Genomic DNA, 26,238 nt, shown 5'->3' with positions numbered 1-26,238 from the left:
CCCTGCACCTCCCTTTATCATGGCCCCACCCAACCCCTAAAAGAGAGGGAACCCCAGAGGGCAAGACAGTTTGTTACCCCCTCCCAACCCCTTAGACACACTATGATTTTTGCTTTCTTTAGCAAGATATTCCGGCTTTTAGGTGAGGAGGACTCTCCAATGAGCACCCACGCCCCAAGCTCTTCAGACCCAAGGACTGGTCTGAGGGGTCCTGGGGGCTTCTCAGCCAGGAACTGGCGGTGGGCCATCCTGGCATGGCCACCCTGGGGCCACTGGCAGATCTTCCTAAGTTAGGTTTGCACCTGCATGTTCAGCTTTGCATATTTTGAATAAATACCCAGTTGCAGCCACACCGGTGCCCTTGCCCTCTGTGATGGTGAGGGTACAGAAGACTAGAGAGCAGGTTCCTGTAGCAACACCCCCAGGAGCTGCGGCTGGACCTGATGGCTGCTCTGCTGGCATGGGGTATGGTCCCTCACACGGGGGAGGCCTCGCCCCCTTTTCTCATCCCCGAGATTCCCTGAGTGGGTCCAGAGCTTTGCTGAAACCAAAACCCACAGTGTCTGAGTTCCCTTAAGCAGACAACCCAACCGAAGAGAGACATCCATTCCTTTTTCAAATTTGCCTGTCAGGCTGCGGTACGATGTGTGATGTCAGCTCCTGGGGACTCCCTGCTTCCCTTTCTGTGTACGCTGGAGCCAGGCTCTGTCCCTTTCCCTTGAGCCCTGCCTGCCTGTGCCCACCACGTCCCCTGGACCAGCCTAGGAGACACCCCTGAGTCACAGGTTCTGAGCCACCTGGCCTCCAGGCCAGCCCCACTGGTGAAGGCTGCCTTCCACCCACCCACACCGAGGGCTTCCTCTTGGTCTGTGGTGGTTGGCGTTTATCCCACTAACCAGGCAACCCACGAGGCTGGTTCCACACCCTGCAGTCCACCAGACCAGAGGCCCCTGTGTGACCCCTGTCTGAGTTTTAGCCCTGAATGCTCCAGAGTCTGTACCTCCAGGGGCCCCCTTTGGGGTCCCACCCCCAGCGCCCATCACTTCCCCCATCAGGACTTTCTCAAAGGCCCCAGAACCCCCCACCCCTTGGGACCTCTCCTCCGTGACCCTCATTCCTGTCCCGGGACAAAGCTGCTCTTGGCTAATCACACATATACGCCCCACCTTCTTTCCCCACCCTGGCCACTTCCACTTCTCCCACCAGTTCCTTCTTGTAGGTCGGAGTCCCCCTCACTTCCTCCTCCCTGGGTGTCAGCGCTATTGTCCCGCCTAGGGCTCCACACTCCATGGCCCTCCTTGGCCAATGACTGGCCACCAGTGGAGCTCAGTCCAGCTCTTGGAACCAGGTCAGTTCGTGGGGGTGTGGGGTGGGCAGGCTCTTACCTGCCAGGAGGGTGGGGTCCACAGCCAGGCCGCCCAGTGTGGAGCCTCCTCCCTCTTTACCACTCTGCAGGCAGTCCACCCTCCCACCCACCCCCTTACTCCCACACCCCTTCCAGCCCATTCAAAGGTTTGAATCCCAGCCGGATGTCCAGGCCTCCTTGTAGCTCAAGGATGGCTGGTCTGCATTGCACCTAAGCCTTCAAGGGTTTGCTAGGCAGGTCCTGGCGAGATAGTGGCCAGTCTGCATATGGAAGGGTAGGGGCCAGGTTCCAGGGCCTCAGATCAGGCCTGCCTTGCTTTAGCGCCACTGTGGAGGGAACCCAGGGCTGGTGGGCAGGAGGGCAGGAGGCGAGGCCTTGGGGCCAGTCTCCACCTTCACCAACCCATGGCTCCTCTTGAGGCCCCACCCTTTTCATCCTCAAGACTGGGATAAAAACCCTTCTTTGCCTCTTCTGCATCCTGGGAAATCAGAGATGTGAAACGCTTTAGGAAAGGTTAAAGGGCTCTCTACAAAGGTCAGAGGTCAACATGGGTGGGGGTGGGTAACAGATGGAGGCAGCTCCCAGCCACAGCTCCTGGGAGACCAGGGCAGATCACAGAACAGCCAGAGGTGGGGCTGCAGAGGTTTAGCGAGGGCTGGGAGATGGAGACCTACTGGCAGTGGGGGCTGAGGGCCTGGGGTGCGGGTAAGAAGGGAGAGGGGAGGAGGAGCCCCGCGCCCCAAGGAGCAAGCCCTACGTCTGATCTCTGAGCCGGCTTCCACGCTTCTCCAGCTGATGCCCCTCTGCTCCTCCTGGGCGCCTTCCAGGCCTGCAGGAGCCCCTCTGGCTCTTCTAGGAAGCCTCCTGGAGGCTCCCAGATCACCAGCAGTCAGTCCGCAAGTTGTTGCAAAGGCCAGCAGCAGTCTGTTTTTTCATCCAGACTGAGATCTGCAGTAACTTACGCCCCAGGTTTGGGGGGCTGTGTCTCCGCCCCGCCCCCATCAGCCCCGTGTATGACCTCTGAAGACCTCCCTCCCCGTGTGGCGTCAGTGTCCCCAAGATTGTGAAGATAGGGAGGTGGGAACCCTGCTTAGGTTTTCTCTGCCCCGTTGCCCTGGGCGATTTCCGGCACTGAAAGCGCTGAGGGGAGGGGGCGTGGTGCTCGCCGTCCGGATTTATGAGAACCAGACGTCGACTTCCCCCCGTTGCGACATCTGGGCTTTCTCGAGACTCTCATTGTCCCCACGCCGGAGGGTCCCGGGTCCCCGCCGGGCGCCCGTCCCCGAAGAGCGTCCACGCCCCAGACACTCCACTTACTCAGGCCACCCAGCCAGCCCCCACCGGCCGCGCTCCCGGGGCCACCATCCCGGACTCCCCGGGACGCCTCCGCTCGGGGCGGGGGGGTGGACCTCGGCGCCTGGCCCGGAGCCCGCTCCGCGAAGCAGGGCAGCCGCGGACGCTCGCCCCGAATGGGGCGGCTGCAGGCCAGTTCTTAAACCCCCAGGGCCCCAAGGCTCGGCAGCCCAGCCGCCGCCACCGGAGGCAGCGAGCAGCAGCTGCGGGCGCCGAACAGGCTCCGCGGAGGGCGGGGGGCGCGGCGGGGGCGGGGCCGGCCGGCGGGAGGGGGCGGAGCTCGCGGCGGGGGTGGGGCCGGGAGGGCGCGCGCCGCACGGGCGGAGGGTTGGAGCGGGAACCGGGGGGCGCGCGCACCGAGCGGGGCTGAGCGCGGAGCGCGCGGAGCTCCGCCGCCAAGAGAGCCGAGCCGGGGCCGCGCCGGGCCAGCGAGGAGCGCACAAGCCTTCGAGGTTGTGGACGACGGAGGGAGGAGCCGCCGCCAACGCCAGCTCCCGCCCGGAGGGAGCCTGAATCCGCCGCGGGCCATGAGCTGCCGGGCCCCGGGAGGCCGGCCGCGGTCCGGGCAGCGCTCCGCCGGCGCCCCGGCCCGCTCGGCCGCAGCTGCGCGCCTGTAGGTACGGCCTGTTTGTCCTCCCAGTTCCCTCGTCCCCCCAGTCCATCACTCTGAACCCGGTCGGTCCCTGAGGGCGAGCGTGTTGTGTGCGCACCGCTGCTCCGGGGAGCGCGGCCCCACGCGCCCCGGTCCGCGCGTGTTGTCTTTGTGTGCGCGGGTGGGAGGGAGCGCGACGGAGGAGATGCGCCCCCGGCGGAGATCGGCTTCTAGACCCCCCCGCCACCAGCCCGGGCTGGGCAGGAGTGGCGGGAGGGGCCGAGCCGCCTCCGTAGCAGCTGCGCCCCCCGCCCCTTCCCAGGGCCGAGGCCCGGTGGTGGGCGAGCTCGGTGGGCCCCCTGGAGGAGGGGGTCTCTGGCCAGGGCTTGGGGTGGAGGGAGGAGGGCTGGGGGTCTCTTCCCTAGGCTGCGGGGGCGGGGGGAAGGCCGACCCGAAATGAGGGTGCGGGCCACAGGAGGGACCCTGTCCAGATCGGCGTCGCCCGGCCGGCACGCCCTCCATCTGGCCCAGGCCTTCTTTCTCACGGTCTCGGTTCCCGACCCGCCCACCCCGGGAGCTCTCCGGCAGCCCTCGGTAGTGTGGGGAGGATCGCTGCGGGTGCCGGAGAGGCCGGCTCCTTTAAGAAGGGGCGGGTTCGTGCCCTCCATTCAGGCCCTCCGGCCTCGCCATTGATGAACCTGCGGGCGGTGCGGAGCCCGGCACCGCGCCAGCCAGCGGGCCGAGACTGGACAGAGGCGGGGACCCCAGCGGCCCACGAAGTGCGGTCTTCAGCGGGGAGAGGTCTGCAATGACTGGGACCCCTCCAGAACCGCGCAGGGCGGACTCGACAGCCTCGAGAGTGACCCGGGAACAAAGATAAGCCAGTTGGTGCAGGGGAGAGCCTTAGGGCTAGGAGTCAAACCTGGAGTGAACCCTCCACCGTTTGCCCTTTGAGCCTCCATCATCTACCCAGTAAAATGGGGGTGGTGGTGCCTCCCTCCTTGCTGGGTGACTAGCAGAAGTTGCCCCCCCCAACACAGGTCGCTGAGCATGGGGTGAATGGGCACCCCTGAGAGGGTCGGAGGAGCCAGGGGGTGGTTACCCTAAGAGGCTTTGGCTGCTCTGTTGCAGAGGGTAGGATGATCTGAACCCTCCCATCCCTGCCCCCAACTTTGAACAGATCTCTTCCATCCTGGCCTCCCTGCTCCATCTGGGAAGCCAGTTGACTAGGAGTGACCTGGAACCTATCCGCTCTGAGAACTTTGGGGGAGGTCTGGCAGTGGGGAGCAGAAATGAGGTTCAGGGTGTTTGTGGGGTTTGGGCGACAGGTTCCTACCAGCCGCCTCCCTCTACTCCTCTCCTCCTCTAGAGGGCGTGAGTGAGGATGGGCAGGAGATTCTGATGCGGGATAACTGAATGGGTCTAAGCGATCAAGAGTTAATGCATGTGGTTTTCATCTTACCCTTACTCTGAAAAAAAACCTGTTTAAAATTTTTTCTAACCCCCTCCTCCCTACTTTGTGGGTCTCCTACGGAGAACACACCAAAGGGTGAACTTCCCTGGGAGGTGGGACCCCCCCACCCACCCAGGTGGAGCCCTCCTACCCCACTCCCAGGGCTGAGCGGTTGGTTTCAAGCTGACTGCTGCTGGCTGAGGGCGGCTGTGCTGTTTCTCACATAATCTTCACAACAACCCTGGGGCTTGGTACTATTATTATCCCCATGTTGCAGAGAAGGAAACAGATTCAAGGAAGTGAAATGATTTGTCCAAAGTCACTCAACCAATGAGCCAAGCTTCCAAACCACCTCTCTGATAAGAATCCGGTTCCTACCTCTTGCACTGCCTGTCTATTCTGAGTTGTAGGAAATTGGAGGTTTAGGGATCTTGGGCCTCCTGCCTGCTGTCCCCATGGCCTTCAAAGGTCCAGTCTTAGGGCCTGCTCACTTCCTGCTCCTTCACTGTCTGCGTAGGACTGGAGGGGCGATGGCCACTTTGGGAACTGGGAAGGTTTCTCTTCCCCCACCTCACCTGGGTGGGTCTGTTTTAATGGCTGAGCTCTGTCCCAGGGGACAGCAAGGTGACTCTTCATTATCTAGGGGAGGTCATGGCCACACCTGTTTTTGGGCAGAGCCATGCGTGGGAGTACAGCATCTTTGGGCTCCTCTGGTTTGGGCTCCATTCTCCCGAAACTTCCGACCCTCTGAGTCTAGGGCCCGCCTCGGGGCGGGTGTGACACCCAGCTGGGGCTCATGGTCTGGTGGAGAGGACAGGGCACCACTGTACAGTGCTGTGGAGGGATGCGGGGGGCGGGGATCAAGCAGAGACAAAAGACCCTTCTTGGGCTTGGGGGCCCATCAGCTACTGGGGCAGAGGAGCAGGTGAGGAGATGCCAGGCTGCGCATTGAGACCCCAAGCAGTAGACAAGCAGGGGTTGAAGGAAGAGGATGTATTAGAACTTGGAGGTGGTGAGTTTGAGGTGCCTGGAGATCAGCCAGGCTGGGAGATCTGTTGCCCAGATGCCAAGAGAACCTCTATTAACCTCTGCAGTACCCAGGGGTCTGGGATACTCAACCAAGGGAGGTGCTGAGGTCTCAGGAGCCACCGGTGTGTGTGTTGTGATAAAGCCAGAAGGCAGACTGGTGGGCTAAGTGGTGAGAGTTGAAGGGGGTGTCCGGCAGATTTTGGGGGCTGGGCCACGGCCCAGGGAGGTCTGGGAGGGTTGTCAATCGGGCCCTAGGTGAGATCCCTATCACTGGGAGAGGAGAGACTGTGCGGGGCCCAGGCCAAGGCTGGAGAGGGGTTGGTGCGTCTGCTCCGCACCGCCAGGAGCGCAGGGCCGTGCAGCTAGAGCCATCCCAGCCTGCTCTCCACGTCCAGAGCCCATCCAGGAACTGTCCAGCACCAGGCACTCCTGAAGGAAGAAGGCTCCCCTCCTAAGCCCCCAGGGCCCTGACATAGCTTCTTGTCCTGGATCCCACTCCCTGCTCCTCTGACACTGGCTTCCTGCAGGGCCCAGCCCTGGCTTCCCCTGCCCCCCGCTCCAGGAGTCAGAATGGCCACCTGCTTTACCAGGGCAGGGCCTGGGTCCCCCTACTGTGCCCTCAGAGTGAGGGCTCCCCAGGGACAGGGCCCTGTTGGGAGCAGCATGTGCTGTAGAAAGGGACAGACCTGAACTTGACTCCACATGACTTCTTTCACCCATCTGGGGCCCTGGACCCGCCAGCATGGCTCCCGACCCATAGGGGAGTCCAGGGTACATCCGGGAATGGGGGACCAGTCACCTCCCTTCCCAGAACCTCACTTCCTCATTTGTGTGATGGGAGAATCCTTCCTTCCTGGCAGGGAGGAGGACGTGAGGGCAGGGGCATAGCTGTGCTGGATGTGGGTCCCGGCCTAGGAAGATGACCTTGGCCCCCCTGTGGAGCCTGGATTAGTCAGGGGCTGGGGGGCAGGGGCGGGTGGCGATCTCGAGAAACGAGGAGGTTCGGGAGGAATCCTCTGCCCAGAAGAGTGGGAGGAAAAAACGGAATGAACACAAGACATTTAGGAAGTAGAAGCAGAGGAGCTTTGATTTTTTAAACAAATTGCTTATTTAATCCTCATGACAGCCCTTTGAGGTCAGTGCTGTTTTACCCACTGATTTGACGGATGAGGAAACTGAGGTCCCCCGGAGGCTGAGTCACACAGCGCAGAAGCGGAGGAACTAGGATTCAAACCCAGCCAGCCTGGCTCCAGATCTCAGGCTTTTAACCACTCCACTGTCCCACGTGTCAAACGGTCAGATGTGGAGGAGGGGAGATGCCCCAGCCACGGGGCCCCTGTGATGTGAGCAGCTGTCGGCTGCAGCTCTGGGGGCCCCCTAGGACCGGGGGTCTGCAGGTCCCAGAGCCAGCATTGCTTGTCAAGGTCAGGGGCATCCGTGACATCCTGGGGGCTCAGCGGAAGGGCTTCCCTGGTCCCATGGTGGCAAAGGCTGGGAGTTGTGTGGCAGGTGTGACGGCACAGGGCTTTTAACAGCCACCTCCCCGAGACGCTCCTCGGCACCAGCCTTGGACCAGGAGCAGGCAGGTCTGCATGGGCGAGCAAGACCAGTCCCACTTTACAGCTATGGAAACTGATGCTCGTAAAAGCCAGGACCACCTGAGTCCCGTGCTGCTCCCCCCCTCCCCACCCCCACACACATACTGGTAGAGTATTAAGAGGGCTCTTAATCCATACCTGTCCCTGCCTGTCACTAATCAGAGCAGCCTCCTCCCCACACTCTGCAGCAAAGTCCCTGCCCAGTCAAGAGCATTAAGACCAGAAATCATGCCCACTTCTGCTTCCTGCCAGGGTCACGGGTCAGCACAGGTATTCTGGGTAGGGAAGGTCTGGGACTTTCAGCCGCACCTCCCTCTTGCAGGAGGCCTTGGTTCAGAGCATGCCCTGTGGGGCACCTTCTGAGAGCTCGAAAGTTGTCTGTGCTGCAGGGGATGGGGTGCAGACAGGGGGGTGGGGGATATGGTCCCAGGAGGCCACAAAGGCAGCTGGAAGGAGCCTTGGTGGTAAAGTGCACAGTCAGCTGGGCTGGGCCAGGTCCGGAGATGCCCAGAGGACAGGACACCAGTGAGCATGGTTGGGGCCGGCTTTCTGGAAGGCTGGGAGCACCCAAGGGAGACCCTATCTCCTCTTCTTGTGTGTGGGGGGGCCCAGGAGGAGGCCTCGGTTTCCCCACTGTGCATGGTTCACAGCAGGGGGCGGGGCGGGCACTGCCCAGCCCAGAACAGAGCACAGAGGAAGGGTGCCACTCAGGCCCTGCCCCGCACCCAGGAGGCAGCCTTGCTGGGTGCTGGGTGGCTGGTTTGCTCTGCAGGGCTGCTGTCTCTTCCTCGGGGGGTCTCGGGCAGTAGGGAGGCCAGCTCCAGCTGGGGCTCCCAGGAACACCCCCTCCCCCACAAGTGTGGCTCTGGGCCCTGCTGGTGCCTCCCCGCCCTCCAGGCCACCGCCCACCACGGGGTCGATCGATTGGTCGCCGGCCCATTAGCCCATTAGCGGGGTGGCTGGGCCGCCTCATTAATATTTTAAGGAATGACCTGGCCAAGGGGTCCGGAACTGCGTGCCACAGGGGGGCTGACGGCTGGCTTTCTTTCTTTTTTTTTTTTTTTTTCCTTTTCCAATTGTCAGCGCTATTTTTACCACCGGAAGGCCAGCCGCCCCCTCTCCCCGGCATCTAACCAGGGTGGGGGTTGGGGAATTCTCCCGTTTGGGTTCTTGGCAGAGGGGTGAGTAGAGTCCACGGCTTGGAAAGGCACCAGGCAGGGACACGATTAGGCTTCCCCTCCCTGCACACCCCTGCCCTGCCCTGCCTCCCTGAAGCCCTCCATTCCATCGCCCTCCGGCCTTGACATGATGGGAACAGAAACATTTTTTCCAGGAGGAGAGGCCAGACAGCCTGGCTGGGCCTGGAAAAAAAAACCCAGGGGGGTGGATTGGGGAAGGTGGTCTGCCCACACAGGGCCCCTGGGGGGGTGGGGGCCACCGCCTGATGCCCAGACCAGGTCGGGTGGGACTCCCTTGGTCTCCATCCCAGTCCTCATAGAAGCCCATGAAGGTGCGACAACCTCCTGCCTGTCCCTGGTCCCACCCCTGCAGGGACTGTGGGACCCTGGGCTTCAGGGTCAAGGGCCGTGACAGTCAGGGGCCCCTGGAGGCCACTGCTCCTGCACGCCACTTTATGGATGGGGAGCCAAGTGCTTGGGAGACACAGGGCCTGGCCGGAGACGCAGCCCAGATCTCCCACTGCCCAGCCCGTGGCTGTCCCAAGCTGACCGGGCAAGTTTCTTCTGGCTCCCTGGGGCCAGAAAAGGGGAGAGGGTGGACCCTGCTCATGGAAGCAAGACGGAGAACCAAGGGGACCGTAAGAGCTCAGGGTGGAAGGGCTAGTGTCCAGGAAGGCTTCCTGGAACAGGAGGGGGTTTTTACACAGCCCAGAGAAGGGGCAGAATTTGAACAGTCAGCCGAGTGAGGCAGAAGGTCCAGCTGGCTGGAGAGCCACGCAGGCAGGGGCGGAGGAGGGAATTCCTGTGGAGCTGCTGGAGCAGGGGCAGCCCTGGGCCCGCTGGCTTCAGCCCATGAACCCTCCCCACCAGCCCAGACCGTGGGGGCCGGCGATGGCGCCCACCCTGCTTCTGGGACCTCCGGGGTCCCCTCCCCTTGAAGCTCTGCTTTTCGCACCCCTGGGCCTGTGGTCCCCTCCGGAATGACTGATTCGGAGTCACCCTGGAGAGTCCCTGGAGACCACCTCCTGGCTCCACCCAGAGGTGAGGGGAGCCCCAGCCCTGCCCACAGGGACACATGGCTCGGAACTCTGCAGAGACCACCTCCTGCGCTGTCCTTCCAGTGAAGGGCAATCCCTCAGGCTCAGTTTTTTTAGTATTTATTTGACTGCGTCGGGTTCTAGTTGTGGCATGTGGGGCTCTCGTGGCGTGTGTGGCTCTCTCTGGGCGTGTGAGGCTCTCTCGGGGCACGTGGGGCTCTCTCGGGGCACATGGGTTTAGTTGCCCGGTAGCATGCCTGAGTGCTCAGCTGCTCAGTCATGTCCGATTCTCTGCGACCCCATGGACTGCAGCCTGCCAGGCTCCTCTGTCCATGGGATTCTCCAGGCAAGAATACTCGAGTGGGTTGCCATGCTCTCCTCCAGGGGATCTTCACGACCCAGGGATCGAACCTGCATTGCTGGTGGATTCTTTACCTCTGAGCCATCAGGGAAACCCAGCAGCATATGGGATCTTAGTTCCCCGACCAGGGATCGAACCCGCATCCCCTGTGTTGGAAGGCAGATTCTTAACCACTAAGGTGCCAGGGAAGTCCCTCATCCTCGCTCTTTTTTTTTTTTCCTCTTTTTTTTCTGGTTAACGTATTCCTCATCCTCACTCTTAAAGTGAGGAAACAGGCCCAGAGGTTGGAGGTGAGGTCAGCAGCCCTCACCCAGAGAGCAAAGACATCAGGCCTGGAGCCCAGTTGAGCAGAGTCGCGGCAATTGGTCTCTGCCCGTTCTGGGCCCCCAGGCAGTTGGGGACAGAGCTCCAGTATCCCTGCTGGCACTGAGCCCTCTTCCTTGTGGCTTGCAGCCTCCCTTTCACAGGAAGCCATGCCTGTAACTAGCGCCAGGGCTCCCTGCTGGCCCACTGCCCGTGGCTTTTACCCCTGGCTGTACCACCCCTGTCACTTCTGCGTAGCCCCGGCTGGACCCAGGGGACATCAAGGGCTGCTGGTCCGGGCATCGGGCCCACCAGCTCCTGAGCCGCCAGCAAGTGGTTGGGGCGGGGAGCGAGGGAGGGCAAGGCAGGGCCAGCGTCAGTGCTTCCCAGGCCAGTCCCTGCCCAGGGCACGGCCATTGCCCCCTGCCCTTGGCAGACTCCTCTCTGAGTCCCGCCCCTGCCTCCAGTGAGGCCTAACTGGGCCCCCTCCGCATCTCCAGAGCCTCTCCCGCGGCTCCTGTCCCTGCACTTGCCTGTCTCCTTGCTAAGAGGACTCTGGGCCAGCTGGAAGGGGGTGGGGGGACGGGGATTGATGCCTGAGCTCACAGTGGGACCGGCTTCCACCCCACCCCCACCCTTACCCCCGCCCCATGAGCAGGTGGGGGGGGGGCCTCACCTGCTGCCGGCTAAGGGATGAGCCCCTCCCAGGCTGCTCTCTCACCTGGTCTGACCCTCCTTGGTGGTCGCAGCGGAACAGAAATATCGATGCACCCTGCAGGGAGTGCTTCCTTGCTGGGTCAATGGATGGGATCGGAGCCCAGGGCCGGACTTCCCATGCTTAGCCTCAGGGCCCCGTGTCCCCATCCCACCCCCGGAAAGGCCCGCTTGCCGCTGGTCGGGCAAGGCCCTGGTGATGGTGGCAGGTGAGTTCCTGCCCCACCCTCACTCCTGGCATAAGACTCAGGCCCACCTTCTGCCCCCAGGAGTGCCTGTGGTAGATGGGAGACAGGCAGACACAGACGCCTGGGACACTGCCCTTAGCACCTCGCTAGCTGGACACACAGGAGGGGACTGTGGGAGCTCAGCCTGGGCTGGGGAGGTCAGGGAAGGCTTCCTGGAGGAAGTGGCCCCCTGAATTCATTCTTGAGGGCTGAGTGGGAGTTAGCCTGATGAGAAGGGAGGAAGGGCAGGGCAGGGGAAAGGCCCAGCGTGAACCAAGCTCATGGGTCCCTCAGCCCCACTTCTCCCCGAGCCCCTCCCCTATGTCCTGAAAAGTCTCCCTCAGGTTACTGCTCATGCCTGCAGGGAGATCACTCTTGGTCCTCTTTGCTGGCAGGGAGCCCTCTCAACTCCCTGCCACTCTACCCCTGGATGCTGGCCTGGGAGTCTCTGAGCGACTTGCTGGTTTGGAAAACTGTTCTCTGGACTCAGTGGCCTCCTCACGAGGCTTGTTGCCTCCCCCAGGACTGTGCTGTGGTTACTGAGTGCAGGTCGAAGGCCGAGGTTGCCCCCCAGGTGAAGAGGGAATCCCCCGGTGCCCTGTGGCCCAGAGGCCCCGCGGATGATCTCACAGAAGTGGGGGAGCTATTTTTACCCGGCGTTTAATTACATAGCTTGGATCCCAGAGGACAGATGAGATGGTGCTCCCAGGAGCTGTGAGGGAAGGGCCAGGCCGGGAATCATGGGGATCCTGGGGAAGGCAGGTGAGGGCATGACCCCTCCGTCTCGGTTCCCCTTACACCCACCAGCCCCCAGACAGGGGCTCCCCAAGGCAGGGCAGGTCCACATTGCCCCACTTTTTCTCCAGTAATTTTCACCCTGGCCTGTTGCAGGGGGGAGATGCATAAACAGAATGAATGGCCTATGCCCCCAGGAGGGGGTGCCACTCAGGGGATGAGGAGGCAGGGCCCCCTGATGACCAGTCACGCACCATGCAGTCTGGCAATCCCGAGTGAGGAAGGGTGGAGGGGCCTGGGGACAGGAGGTGGAAGCTGGGATTCCCAGATTCGGGCCTCTTCAAGGAGGTCTGATTGCACGGGGTTCAGGAGGAAACAGGGCTTCCCTGGGGGCTCAGATGGTAAAGAATCTGCCCGCAATGAAGGAGACCCAAGTTCGATCCCTGGGTTGGGAAGATCCCCTAGAGGAGGGAACGGCTACCCACTCCAGTATTCTGGCCTGGGAAATCCAATGGACAGAGCTGGCTACAGTCCGTGGGGTTGTAAGAGGCAGATACAACTGAGTGCACATGTGCGCACACACACACACACACACACACACTGGAGGGAACAATTAGAGAAGGTAGTCAGTCCACCATAATGGTAAGAAGTATGAAGAGGCAGCACCTTCCAGGCCAGTATGAAAAGCTAGTCATACTGGATCCACACTGGGAGATGACCCTCGAAGTCTGTGAGTCGGTGTGCGAATCCCAGACTTGTCACTAACAAGCTGTGTGTTCTCTGGCCCGGTGTGAGGGCTTGTGACATGCCTGGTGTGTTGAACACACTCATCCATTCATCCATCCAGTGTTTACTGAGTGCCTGCCACCTGCCCAACACTGGGGACACAGCCACTTAGAAGATGTCAAGACTGCTGCCTTGTGGAGGGGGCATTTTCAGGGCAGGGTGTGGTGCAGGGTGGGATGGGGTGGGGTGCCTGGGAGACAACACAACCCAGCAAATGGATAAACAGTATGAGATGGGGATACACACTGTGCCAAAAAGTAAGCACACAGGGCCCTAGTCCCCTGACCAGGGGTCCAGGCCACACTTCCTGCAGAGGGAGTATGAGGTCTTAACCATGGACCACCAGGGAAGTCCTGAAACCTTCTTGTTCTCAGTAGAGTGGTGGTCAAGGAAGGCTATTGGGCAAGATGGTATCTGAGCAGAAACCTGGAGGACATGAGGCAGTGTGAGGGAAAGGACATTCCAGGCACATTCAAGAGAAAATCGCAAGTGCAGAGGCCCTGGGGTGGGACTTGGGTGGGATCTGAGCAGAGGGCAACAGGTAGAGTTGTGGGAGTCAGATGGAGGCAGGTCCCAGGAGGGGTGGGTGGCCAGTGGCTTTTTCTCTGAGTGGAGCGGGAGCCATTGCAGGGTTCTGAGCAGGGGAGGGCCTGATCTGTCTTTCGTTTTAGAAATGACGACTGGGTTTCCGGGTGGAGAACAGGCTATGGGGGATAAGATCAATTTCCAGAGGCGGGGGGTGGAGGGAGGGCCGTGAAGACGCTGCTAAAGTCCTGCTGGTGGAGAAGAGGTTGCCCGGGACAGCGGCCTGGATGGTAGTGAGTGGAGGAGCAGTGGTTTTCTTAGCAAGTTTCAAGGGTAGAGCCAAGAGGATTGCGCATGACTTTTTCCTGTCCTCCGAACTTCAGTGACCCAAGGGTCACTGGAGGCTCATTAGGGACCCCCTTGAAAGTACCTGTCATCCCGGCCTCCTGCGCCAGACCCAAGAATGACTTTGGGGTTCCCTGAGACTGCTGTTTGAAGAGAGAGTGAATGGAGTGGGGCAGGGTCCCCCTTCCTCCTGCAGACACATGTCCCACCTCCCCGGTTGTCCTCACACACTGGCGCTGCCGAGAAAGGCGGCTGCACACAGTCCCGGGGAAGCAGGAGCGGGTGGGCGCTCCGATCCAGGGGTGGGGAGTTGACTCACCGGCTGCTCTCACCCGCAGCCTCCGGGGGCTGCGATGGGACGGGAGCCATGAATGGTGCCGCCCCGGTCCCGGTCCCGGTGCCGGTCCCGGACTGGCGGCAGTTCTGCGAGCTGCACGCGCAGGCGGCCGCCGTGGACTTCGCGCACAAGTTCTGCCGCTTCCTGCGGGACAACCCAGCCTACGACACGCCTGACGCCGGCGCCTCCTTCTCCCGCCACTTCGCCGCCAACTTCCTGGACGTGTTCAGCGAGGAGGTGCGCCGCGTGCTGGTGGCCGGGCCGGCGCCGCCGCGAGGGGCGGCCGAGCCCGCGGACGCCATGGAGCCCGGGCCCGCGGGGGCCCCGGCTCTCAAGGCCGCGCCCTACGGCCACTCGCGGAGCTCGGAGGACGTGTCGGCGGCCAAGGCCCGCGTCCGCAAGGGCTTCTCGCTGCGCAACATGAGCCTGTGCGTGGTGGACGGCGTGCGCGACATGTGGCACCGGCGCGCCTCCCCCGAGCCCGACGCCGCCCCGCGCGCCGCCGAGCCCCCGGCCGAGCCGCGCGACAAGTGGATGCGGCGCCTGCGGCTGTCGCGGACGCTGGCAGCCAAGGTGGAGCTGGTGGACATCCAGCGCGAGGGCGCGCTGCGCTTCATGGTGGCCGACGACTCGGCCTCGGGCCCCGGGGGCGCCGCCCAGTGGCAGAAGTGTCGCCTGCTCCTGCGCAGGGCGGTGGCGGGCGAGCGCTTCCGCCTGGAGTTCTTCGTGCCGCCCAAGGTGAGTTGCCCACCCCCTTTGCCCTGGGAGAGGAGATCGTGGAGGACCAGGCTTCCAGCATCCCTCGGTCTTAGCTGGTCGGCAAAATGGAGTATTCCGGGTCAGGAGCCTGGAGTGCCGGCCCACCGCCCCACAAGTCATCCCTCAAGCATCCTTCAAGCCTTCGAGGGGTCAGAAAGACCCTCTGGCTACAGAAGAGGTTCTTACTGTTCTGGGAGGTGGGGGGATACTGGAGAGCCTAGCTGCCTGGACTCTGTCTTCCTCACCTGGAACCGCTGGGTGGCTGGAGCCTCCCCAGAGAGGCAGGCAAAGAGTTATTGGCACGCTCGCCTGCTGGAGGTCTGCAGTCAGGCTCAGTAGACATCTGTCTGGCGGCCAGGCTCCAGCCCAGCCGCGGCCCAGGTGACTCCCTCTGGCCCAGGTTTCAAAAGCTGTTTCTTGCCCTTAGCAGCATCTTGCTCACCTGAGTGCACCACACCCTCCCCTCCTGGGGGTCACCATCAAAGCTCTAGTGGTAGCTTTGGGTCTCCTGGGGCAGGCGGGGGGAAGTGGGGGCAAACCTGCCTCATTTGGAAGGAGAGAATAACTAACAATAGTCCCCGCTTCCTGAGAGCTGTCATCCTCCCAGGAGCCCAGCAAGGTGGGCGTCAGTGGTCCCAGGTCACAGAAGAGAAAACAGGAACTCAGGGAGGGGTGTGGCCGGCCCAGAGTCACAGAGCTGAGCTAATTATACCCATCACCCCGGTGGTCCTGGGACCGGAAGGAGCTGGGAGGCCGGAGCCTGTGCTGGTGCAGCAGCCCTGAGAACCGCCCAGGGCCCCCACCAGCCTCTGCTCCCACCCTGTCCCCAGTGTCTTTAGTCACCCTGAGCCTCGCCTCCTTCCCCACCTCCCTGTCTGTCTGTACTCCTCCTTGCCTCTCCCCTTGGAGGTGGATGGGGTGGGCTCCCCAAGGTCTGGGGCCCGTGAGCCATAGGAGAGGTGATTTCCTAGGGGGACACACTAGCTCTCTAAAGTGCTCTCCCCAAGTCCCAGGACCCCCCCCCCCCAAGACTTCCCAAGGGCTTTCTGCCTGCCCAGGCCCCACCTGTAGGTCCCTGAGAGAATCACAGACCACTAAGCCCAACGCCACTGCTCATAGATAGGGAGACTGAGGTCCAGTGAGGGTGGGAAGCAGAATGGGACTTGCCCAGGGTCACCCACAGGGCAGGGCTTGAGCGCCTCTGCGCGTTGAGTGGCAGCCACAGCTGCCTGGCTGAAAATAGCTGCCCTCGAGGGAGGGGATGTAACAGCTGGTGCCCCCTGCGTAAGCCCCTCCTGAGCCCACCGCTTACCGCTGGCAGAGGGCGGGGTTACTGGGGGGCCACTTTCTCAACCTCTGAGCATTCACCTTCCCCAACCTCTGAGCAATCACCTTCCCAACCTCTGAGAAAGGCCAGTGGGTTCCTACCCCCTGATCTGTCCTCAGACCCTCCGTTTTTCATGCAAATGTTTGCAAATTCAGGAGCGACTTCGTGGGAAGGGGGAACAGGCCTGGCGAGGGGTCAGATCCCATTTCCCAGATGAGTTTGATCTAGGATGTATGCACTCCACGGGAAGCCCCGGCTGACACTCCTCCCGCCTTTGAGTCCTGTTCACCCACCCACTGTCCAGAGCTCTTCCTCCTCTCGCCCCTGAGGCCTAGCTGCACCCTTGGAGCTGATGGGGGCTTGGGGTCTGCAGGCTCAGGGACTGTTTCCGGGACCCTCAGAGTGCCCTTTCATACGGCCCCCTGTGTCAGACCTCCAGCCCCCTCACCCGCCCTGCAGGAAAAGTCTCCTGGACCCCAGGTCCCCTCATAGCCCTAGGCCAGGCTCCAGGAAGCAACGATGCTGGCCCCCTGCCATCGGGGAACCACCAAGAAGCTGTTATTTGCTGGGCTGGAGGGTCAACCTCAATGGAGTTAGTGCAGGATGCTGGGGGGGCCTGGAGGAGTAGAAGCCCAGGCTGCAGAAGTGTTGACCAGTGGACAGGGCCCCAGGACAGGCATTGCTGGAGACTCAGGCTGCATAAGCCAAGGCCTGGGGTTATCAGTGGAGAAGGAAATGGCAACCCACTCCAATATTCTTGCCTGGGAAGTCCCGTGGATGGAGGAGCCTGGTGGGCTACAGTCCATGGGGTCGCAAAGAGTCAGACATGACTGAGCAGTTAACAGTTTCACTTGGGGCATGAAACAGGCTGATAGTTCTAACCATGCAAGTGGGAACAGTGAGCCGGAGCAAAGGGAGAGGCAGACGGGCCTCCAAGGCCAGGCAGAGGGTGCACCGCCTCTGGCCAGCGGGAGCCCCGTCCGGCTCTTCTCTGTGGACCTGTCTGTTCCACCCGCTCCAGGACCACGGGCCCCACCCAGCTGGCTGGCATAAGAGCCTGCCGTGGTCAGCGAGCCCGCAGTCACCACCCCAAGCCCAGCCCGACGCCCAATGGATGGCAGCCAATGCTGCCAGGAACCCCCACCCGCCTGCCCACCCAACGTGGGGCCCTTCCCTTTCCTCCTAAGAAAGTCCCTGTCCCAGGGCTCAAGCTCTGCCAGGAATCTCAGTCTCAAGCCAGCCCCGGGGGCCTTCCGGCCAGGGCCAGGAGCTCAGGGGCAGAGTGGGGGCCAGGGGCAGAGTGGGGGCCAATCACAGAGCGGCCCTCCCAGAGAGTCCTGCCAGCTCACCTCGGTCAAATCCCACACTGGCCTCTTTTCTTCCACCTGGAGACACGGCCCTGCCCGATTCTAGGAATCCCGTTCCACGTCAGGGTCTCCAACCCTGTACTGTGGTAAATCTAATCTGAAGGAGGAGACAGCATTTTTTTTTTTTTTTTAATGAACTAGAATAGAATAGAAAATGTCACACTCCATCACACACAGTCAGAGTAAATATTATCCGGTGAAACGTGTGTTTCAGAGATATTTTTACCTAGGTGTGTGTACTGGGTCACCATGTCAAATGTATTTCTTACTGTAGGTCAAGGTGAAAAATGTAAAAACCACAGATCTGGTGGGTGTGCTGGGCAGAAGGGTGGCCGGGGCAGAGCTCGCCCCCTCCTCAGAGCTTGGAGGTGGAAGACCCATGTCCATTCTAGCTCTGTCCCTGACTTGCTGTGTGACTATGTGAGGAGGTCCCTCCAGGTCCCAGGAATGCCCTCAACTTACCTATCTGTGAAATGGGGATTGGGACACCTCCACCCCAGGGCTGCCTGGCATCCTAAGCTGGAGGCGGCTCTGACCTCTGAGTGCGGGGGAGGGGAGAGAGGACTTCAGGAGGCCCTGGGGCCACTGTCTCACCGCCCTTCATCAGGCCTCCAGGCCCAAAGTCAGCATCCCCCTGTCGGCCATCATCGAGGTCCGTACCACCATGCCCCTGGAGATGCCAGAGAAGGACAACACATTCGTGCTCAAGGTGAGCCCCACCCCTGGCCCTGAAGACCCCTCGTGGGGGTGAGGGTGAAGGGCCAGCAGCAGGGTGGGGGCAGGGAATCCCAGATTTGGGGGTGGGGGTCCCAGGGCCCTCCACAGATGCCAAGCTAGGACGTGAATCCTGGCCCGAGCTCCAGAGACAAGTGGCCCAGGTGTCGTCCACCATGCGGGTCTCCATTCCCACTTCCTCCCGGGCTGGGGGAGGCCCTGAGTTTCACTTCCTCCCTCTCGCCCCTTCCCCCACTGGAGTCCCGCCACCCGCACCCACCCCACAGGCAGGAACTGGTAGCCAGCCTGCAGCAGTTATGCAAATGCCGGTCACCAGCACTGGAGTGTGGGAGCTGCCTGGCCCCACCACGGGCACAAAGGCCCTGAGGGTGGCCAGGGAGGCAACCCAGTGAGTCTGGGGGCTGCCCGTCCTTTTCCCAGGCCCCGCTTCGCCAGGGTGGCCTGCTCGGGTTGCTGAGGACACGGCTCTGGGCTGCCAGGGCTGTGGTCCCGAGCCTCATTGGAGAATCAGAGGGTGTTTGTGGGCCTGGTTCCACCCCCCCTCCCAAAGCTGCATGGAGGGGCGCCACCCCCTGCTGCCCCGCCTCCTCTCCAGGGGCCCAGTTGGGTTTCTGTTTTTACTCGGCCCTGTTTGTTTCATCATGAACTCCTTTATTCGTTTAACAACCATTTGCCAACCCCAGACCCTGAGTCACCCAGTCTAGGGGCTGAGGACATGGCCCCTCCCTGCCTGGCTCTCTCATCTGCTGGCCTTACTCCTGACAGCCGGGCGACCTCTGTATCTCAGTAGGTTCAGGAGTCCTGAGGCCACGGCAACCACCTGCCGGGCCCGCTCTGGGCCTCAGTTTCCCCATCAGTTCAGAGCAGGGTGAGCTCTGATGGGATGGGAATCCCACTGCTCTTTACTAAAAAAGAAACTCAGAGGCCAGGGCTGTTCAGTTCCCAGCGCTGCCACTGAGCGCTCGTGTGACTGAGCCAGTTATCGGACTTCTCTGAACCTCAGTCTTCCCATCTGTACAATGGGAAAGTGCCACCTCTCTCTCCTGGGGCTGTTGGGAAGAGTTCATCAGACTGTGTGTGCCTGATCACCCTCTGGGTCGGGCTTTCTCCTCCTCACTTCCCTTCTGGAGGCTGCTTATCCCTGGGGCATGGCCGCAGAGGCAGAGTTCCAGGTGCAAAGGCGGGTGAGCCCCACCACTCAGGGCTGGGCCCGCTGGCCCCCCACAGACTGAGGGTTGTGATGCCCTTCTCCCACCCCCACCCCAGCCCTTAACCAGCACGGCCTCCTTGCGGGCTGCATCGGCAGGGCTTGAGGATGACCTCAGTCATCCCCATGATCCCCTGCGGTGGGCCCAGGGGGGAGGGGCTGCTGCCCGAGTGGGCTGCCCTCCGCTGGGGACCCCCCTGTCTCCCCAGCTGCTCAGACCAGGGAGCTCCCCCTGGGAGCGGAATGAACCTCTGGCCTCAACGCCCCCCTCCCCAGGTGGAGAATGGAGCAGAGTACATCCTGGAGACCATCGACTCCCTGCAGAAGCACTCGTGGGTGGCTGACATCCAGGGCTGCGTAGACCCCGGGTGAGGCCCCTGGGATGGGCAAATGGGGTGGGGGCCTAGCGGGGCTGTGCCCTGGGTGGAGCCTTCATGGGGAGCAGCTTGCTGGTGAGGGCAGGAGCTGAGCTTGAGAAATGGGCCCTTCTCAAGGCAGTCCAATCCAGGTGGGTGCTGGCCAGGACCCTCCCTGTCCCCACACCCCCCCCACTCCCAGCAGGCTCTGTAGGTTCAGGGTCCCAGGGCCTGGAGGGCAGTTGAATCATCTTGGTCTCACTCCCAGGAGAGGCTGAAACCATGAGGAGATAGATGGGTAGTGATGGGGGGAGTCCCCCTGATCCGGTCCTGGGGTTCAGAGAAGCTGTACTGGTAGAGGGGCCCTTTCTCTGAGGCTTAAAGAAAGGGGTGCCTGAGCCAGGCAGAGGGGGCTGGGGGCGGAGGAGAGCAGTGGAGGAGCGCGAGGGCCTGGGACTCGCGGGGAATGTCAGCGCCCTCGGCTGGCTGGAGTTAGAGCTAATGAGGCCGGGCCTTCAGCGACAACCGGGAAAGCGGGTAGGTCTGGGCAGCGGGGAGCCATGGCTAGTAATAAACCGGGGGGCAGAAGGACAGCAGAGAGGCCGGCTGCGCCAACCGGGAGAGGTTCCCCAGCCCAGGACTGGGAGGGGCGGGCAGGGCACTGGCAGCGGCTCCTCTGGCTAATGGGGTGAGCCAAGCCCGGGGGAGGGGCTGCTGCTTTCTAATTAACAGCTTCATTTAAGGAAGCACAATTAAAGTCCTGAGAGCCTCCTAGGCGCCCCTCCATCCCCGAAGTGGTTCTAATCCCTCCCCTACCACCCTCCAAGCCATCTGCTCCGCACACTCTTTGCCTCGCCCCCGTGAAGGTGAACCTCACTTTGCGGGTGTTTCAGAGCCGCCACAGATGGGGAGACAAAGGCCCGGGGGAGGGGAGGGGCCGGCAGGCCCCGCTCACTCCAGGCCCCGCCCCTAGAGGAGGTCCTCTGTGGGATCCTCAGAGGAGGCCAGCCCCTCTTGGGGGTTAGCGGGTAGGGGTCGTGTGACCTCAGGGATGGCTGCATGCACCTGGAGACCTGTCCATATGGCCCGGTCACTCACGTGGTGGCCACTGAGCAAGCTCAGGGTGTGATCGCAGGAACACGGAGGCAGAGGGACCCAGGCGAGCCAGACAGCAGATGCTGGCCGCGGGACAGTAAGCCTCTGCCTGGCTCCGTGAGCAGACCGCGGTCGGGGTCCGAGTCCCACGGCCGGACACGGTTGGGCTTTCTTGCCTTCGCAGGGACAGCGAGGAAGACGCGGAGCCGTCCTGTGCCCGGGGAGGCTGTCTGGCCAGCCGCGTGGCCTCCTGCAGCTGTGAGCTCCTGACGGAGGGTAGGTGGGCACAGAGCTGGCTGGAGCAGTGGAGGGCAGGGCTGGAGACTGAGGTCGCTCCAGGGTGGCCAGACAGACATGCATGTTTCCCACCTGCCACTTCTCCAGCAGTGGACCTGCCCCGGCCCCCAGAGACAACGGCAGCCGTGGTGACAGCCCCACACAGCCGCGCTCGAGAGGCCGTCGGTGAATCCCTGGTCCACGTCCCGCTGGAGACCTTCCTGGAGACCCTGGAGTCCCCAGGTGGCGGCGGCAGCGGCAGCAACAACACAGGTGCAGTGGGGCCCTCCCTCTTCCTGCCCCCCTCCCGGGGCCCCCGCCCAGCCCACAGGCACCCACAGGCCCCTCGCAAGCCCTTCCTGAGCCTCCGAAGCTGTGACCTTTCATCCCCCTGGGTCCTTTGCACAGCAATTCGGTAGTTTTGGCTTTTGCAGGCCCGGCTGGGAGCCTGACCCCTCCCATGGGCCCCGGTTTCTAGAAAATGCTCACGGAAAGGGGTACCAGGGGTCAGAACCAGGGGGATGGGGACAAAGACACTTGATTTGTTCCCAAGTTTGTTGCTGACTTAAGAGAGTGACCCCAGGAAATTAAGCAACCCCACCAATTTTTTCCAGAGAAAACTGCTCGGTGATTGTGAAATAAGCATCTTCTGATGTTATACATACAAGCAGATAGCCTGAAGTCTGCACCAGCTGGGGCTATTGAGGACTTTCATTGCTGGTTCATGAAGTGCAAGGACGTTTAATATTTCTTGAGTGAGAACAGAAACCATTGGCCCGTCGCTATTAATGAGACAAGAGCCTCCCGTTCCCTCATTTGATACATTCTCATCATTAAGCTATTTGCTAAACCAGACTTGTCAGTTTAAATCTACCCTCTTTTAGGCTATCATTTTCTCGTCTCTGTGCCTCGGTTTACCTCATACATTTAGTGGGCCGGGTCCGCTCCCTGCCTTGTTCTCAGTTATTCAAAGAGCATCTTCCTGCAAAAACCCAACAAGCTGATCAAGATGACCCATCCCTGTTCTCCTTCCTGTGGCCCCTCCGTCCCCACACCCCTCACTCTGCCCCGCCTCTGCAGCAGAGGAGGCAGCAGAGCCAGAGGCCCAGGCCGAGGCTGAGCTGGAGCTCTCCGACTACCCCTGGTTCCACGGGACGCTGTCACGGGTCAAGGCAGCTCAGCTGGTGCTGGCGGGTGGGCCCCGGAACCATGGCCTCTTCGTGATCCGCCAGAGTGAGACCCGGCCCGGGGAGTATGTGCTGACCTTCAACTTCCAGGGCAAGGCCAAGGCAAGTTGGTGAAGGGGTGCTGGGGGGGCGCAGACAGGGGAAGACTCCAGCCCGGGGTTGGTGGTGGGGGTGGGGGCAGCCCCGAGGCTGCACCCCTGCCAGGCAGTAGGCTCCGTGGGTGTGGGGGCGGCATGGCTTCCCACGGGCCAGGCCTGCTCCTGCCTGTGCTCTGAGCACCCGCCTCCCTCTTGCATCTCCCTGAGGGGCTGCAGGCTGCCCCAGCCGTGGTGTCTCCACAAGCCGATGGGGTCCTGCCTGTGGCTGAACCCACAGGAGGCTGGGCCCTTCTGAGGGTCTGGCTTTGACCCTGAGCATTGGGGATCACGTAGTACTGGGGCTTCTGAGGGTCTCCACCTGGAGCCACCTGGGTACAGGGGCTGGGGTCAACCAGCGCCCCCCCACCCCACACAGCCCCTCTTCTTCTCTGCTCAGCCCAGTTCACCAGCCCTCCTGGGCGCCGATCCAGGCCAGGCCTGTGCTCAGATCAGGCCGGGGGGTGTGGGAGGGAACCACACAGTGGGCCCCAGAGAACCAGGAAGGAGGAGCTGGGCAAGAGGGCTTTGCGGGGCAGAGGGCACCGGGAGGCTCCTGACCCCACCAGCCCAAGTAGGAAAGGACCTTGGCGATGGATGGGGAATCCTTGAGGTAAAGACAAGTGAAAGGGTGGGTCAGACGGGGCGGGGCCAAGCCCAGATGCCGGGCTCTCGAGGAAGGGCCCTGTGTGCTAATAATACCTAAGGCGGAAAGCAAGACAGGACAGAAAGTCCAGTGACTGTTGTGGGGCGGGGATGGTTAGAGTGGGCAGGAACCTCAACCCCCTCTCCTCAAGTTTCCATAAGGAAACAGACCCAGCCCTGGCTCCTCCCAGGACACGGGTTCCCGTCAGTCCCCGCCAGAGGAGGGGGCACCCCAGGACTCCCACTCCGGGCCTGCACTGGGCCAACATCCCAAGCCTTGGGCTGGCCAGGCTCAGAGCCCCGCCCCCGCACTCCTGGCTCCCTGGGCAGCGTTGGCCCCACCGTGGAACACTTCCTTCCCTGCCAGGGCTTCTCTCCTGTTCGTAGATGCCCAGGCTAGCTCCTCAGCGCAGGCACACCCTGAAACCCTCCTGTCACCCCCCCTTCTTGCCACACACACCCCAGGGACAGCCACTCTTCCCTGTGTGGGATACATACAGAGCAAAAAGGACTGAAGTCAGGGCCCTGTGGCTCACCTACCACTCAAGACCACAGGCCTGGGCGCCCCGCCTCTCCCTGCAGTGCCTGGCCCAGGTGGGCCCAGTTCCTCGGGCTCCTCCCATTCCCTCGACAGCTTGGATGAGTGGCACCTGTGGCCACGCCCCCCCAAATCAGTCTGGGGTTGCTTCCAGCCTGGACCTTAGCTGGGCAGGGACGGCCAGCAGACCCCTAGCTGGGCTGGGAGAGTCACCCCAACATGAGTCCTCTTCTTAGCTCTATGCCAGTGGCTGTGGGTGAGTCCCTCCCGCCCTGTGCCTCAGTTTCCCCATCTCTAACACGGAATCTCTAGGCTTCCTTGATGGCCCAGACAGTAAAGAATCCTCTTGTAATGCAGGAGACCCAGGTTCCATCGCTAGGTCGGGAAGATCCTCTGGAGAAGGGAATGGCTACCCTACTCGAGCATTTTGCCTGGAGAATCCCATGGACAGAGAAGCCTCCCAGCTACAGTCCATGGGTCACAAAGAGTCAGACACAACTGAGCAGTTAATACAAACAAAACACTGCATCTCTACCTTCTAGGGCCTCTGGAGACTAGGGATGGACGGGGTGCTTGAAGGCCCTGATTCTGGTGCTCTCGGGATAGGGACGAATGCATTCCCCCTCCAGCCCTCGCCCGGCTCCGTGGCCCTCATGCCCGTCCCCGCCACCGGCGTGACCCTCCCCATCCCGAGACGGGGCTCCCGGGTGAGAGGCCCTCTCTCTGACACCGCCCCATATGACCCCTGTGAGACCTGGCCCTCCCCTTGACCTTCCAAGGCACTTGCCAGTCAGGGGGCGGGTCCAGGACACCCCTCCCCCCCACTGACCCCGGCCATCTGCCCACAGCACCTGCGCCTGTCCTTGAACGGCCACGGGCAGTGCCACGTGCAGCACCTGTGGTTCCAGTCTGTGCTCGACATGCTCCGCCATTTCCACACCCACCCCATCCCGCTGGAGTCCGGGGGCTCTGCCGACATCACCCTACGCAGCTATGTGCGGGCCCAGGGCCCCCCACCCGGTAAGACGCCCCTAACCCGGCCCGCGCAGACAGACGGGTGGGCAGTGGGGGAGGGCGTCACCCTGCTGGCCCCCGGGGGATGAGCGCCAACCAGGTCTGGTACCTGTTGTAAACCACCTGGACCAGCCGGATGGGCGAGAAAGAGAGAGCCCCCAGCCGATCCTTGTCCGGAGTAAATTCCTGGCGGGCGGAAGGGGGCGCCCGCGGGCATCCCGGAAGTGGGTGGAGTCCCTTAGATCCCGCACGGGTGGGGCCGAGCGCCGAGCTGGTGAGGAAGGCAGCCTGGGATGGGTGAGTGAAGGTCCCGGGCACGCGGGTTGCGCGTTGGCATGTCCGCCACACCTACGAAAAATGGAAAGTGTCAGTAGTGTCCGACTCTTTGTGACCCCGTGGACTGAAGCCTCCAGGCTCCTCTGTCCATGGGATACTCCAGGCGAGAATACTGGAGTGGGGTTGCCATGCCCTCCTCTAGGGGATCCTCCCGACCCAGGGATCGAACCCGTGTCTCGTTCTTTATCGTCTGAGCCACAGCCGCCTATACTCAGGACTTTCTCTAGGAGGTGGGCTGGAACTAGGGGCGTGGGATTTGGGGTCTGAGCCTCCCTGTGTGATGCTAGGTCACCCGTTCCTGGGGCGCTGGCCCCTGCCTGCACGCTGCTGGGGGGTGGGGGCGGCGTGGAAGGAGGAAGGACCCGGGCTCGGCCCTGACGCCCGCGGTCTCCCGTTGCAGACCCGGGGCCCTCGCCCAGTGCCGTGCCCCCGCCGCCCGCCTGCTGGAGCGAGCCGGCCGGCCAGCACTACTTCTCCAGCCTCGCCGCGGCTGCCTGCCCGCCCGCCTCTCCCTCGGAGGCCGGCGGCGCCTCGTCCTCGTCCGCCTCGTCGTCTTCGGCCGCGTCAGTGCCCGGCGCCCCCCGCCCCCCCGCCGAGGGCCCGCTGAGCGCCCGCAGCCGCAGCAACAGCGCCGAGCGCCTGCTGGAGGCGGCAGGCGGGGGAGCTGAAGAGCCCCCCGAGGCCGGGCCGGGCGAGGGCGCCCGGGGCCACACTCGCGCCGTGGAGAACCAGTACTCCTTCTACTAGGCGGGCGCGCCGGCGCCAAGGCCCTGGGGCCACCGGGCCCGCCCCCGGCCACGGGCGATGGCCCACGGGCGTCCAAAGCCGGACCCTGCCGGCCCCCCGCCCCGCCCGGCGCCGGGTGGGAAAAGCGAAGCTCTTCAGTGAAGACATAATGTTATTAAAGAGCCTGTTTTAGGGACTGCACCTGGCTCTCCTGTCGTCCTTGCCCGGGCCCCCGCTCCTCCCGGGCCTGGCGGGGAGAAGGGGGGCGCCGCACACCGGCTCCCTGGGGAGCGTCCTCCACCCAGCTGTGTCTCAGGGGTCCCAGCCTCACCATTGGGCGAGTGAGGCCAGGAGACCAGCGGCGGCAGTACCTGAAAGGAGGTGCAGAAAGAAAGCGCTGGGCCCAAGAAGCCCTCAAGGATTGGGGAAGGAGCTTTGGCAGAGCTGGGCCAGAGGTGGAGTTGAGCTTTGGGGGTAAGAATGGGAGGTGGGGAGGGCAAAGGGAAGATGAGGAGTGACACAGTGAGGCCGGGGAGAGGGGCCGGGTGAGAGCGGGACCCTGGAGAGGAGGTCCTGGCAGTGTGGACAGGAATCCTT

General features: G+C 62.5%; 1 protein-coding gene across 2 annotated transcripts; it reads left to right on the top strand.

Moving 5' to 3' along the window:
- The first annotated feature begins 13,908 nt into the window (after window positions 1-13,908).
- Window positions 13,909-25,842, top strand: SH2B2 (SH2B adaptor protein 2). 2 transcript variants are annotated; one of them, XM_040261776.1, is made up of 8 exons: window positions 13,909-14,677; window positions 18,000-18,101; window positions 19,611-19,702; window positions 20,970-21,061; window positions 21,173-21,334; window positions 22,142-22,350; window positions 24,414-24,585; window positions 25,316-25,842. In XM_040261776.1, the coding sequence occupies exons 1-8, from the start codon at window positions 13,970-13,972 to the stop codon at window positions 25,660-25,662; spliced, it is 1,884 nt and encodes a 627-aa protein (XP_040117710.1). In that variant the 5' UTR covers window positions 13,909-13,969; the 3' UTR covers window positions 25,663-25,842. The 2 variants fall into 2 exon arrangements, with proteins under 2 accessions (XP_040117710.1, XP_040117699.1); XM_040261765.1 differs by having other exon boundaries at window positions 13,910-14,677; window positions 21,170-21,334; window positions 22,145-22,350.
- Window positions 25,843-26,238: the final 396 nt, after the last annotated feature.

This window comes from Oryx dammah, unplaced genomic scaffold (genome assembly GCF_014754425.2).
Source record: "Oryx dammah isolate SB20612 unplaced genomic scaffold, SCBI_Odam_1.1 HiC_scaffold_2, whole genome shotgun sequence".
NCBI classification, from domain to species: Eukaryota; Metazoa; Chordata; class Mammalia; order Artiodactyla; family Bovidae; genus Oryx; species Oryx dammah.
The sequence above is the reverse complement of the archived record's forward strand: the minus strand, read 5'-3'. Positions and strand labels throughout refer to the sequence as shown.

Coding starts and splice junctions, on each gene's coding strand:
- SH2B2 (XM_040261776.1), top strand. CDS start 13,970: ATGAATGGTGCCGCCCCGGTCCCGGTCCCGGTGCCGGTCCCGGACTGG. Junction 21,062..21,172: donor CTGTGAGCTCCTGACGGAGG/GTAGGTGGGCAC, acceptor CTTCTCCAGCAG/TGGACCTGCCCCGGCCCCCA. Junction 22,351..24,413: donor ACTTCCAGGGCAAGGCCAAG/GCAAGTTGGTGA, acceptor ATCTGCCCACAG/CACCTGCGCCTGTCCTTGAA.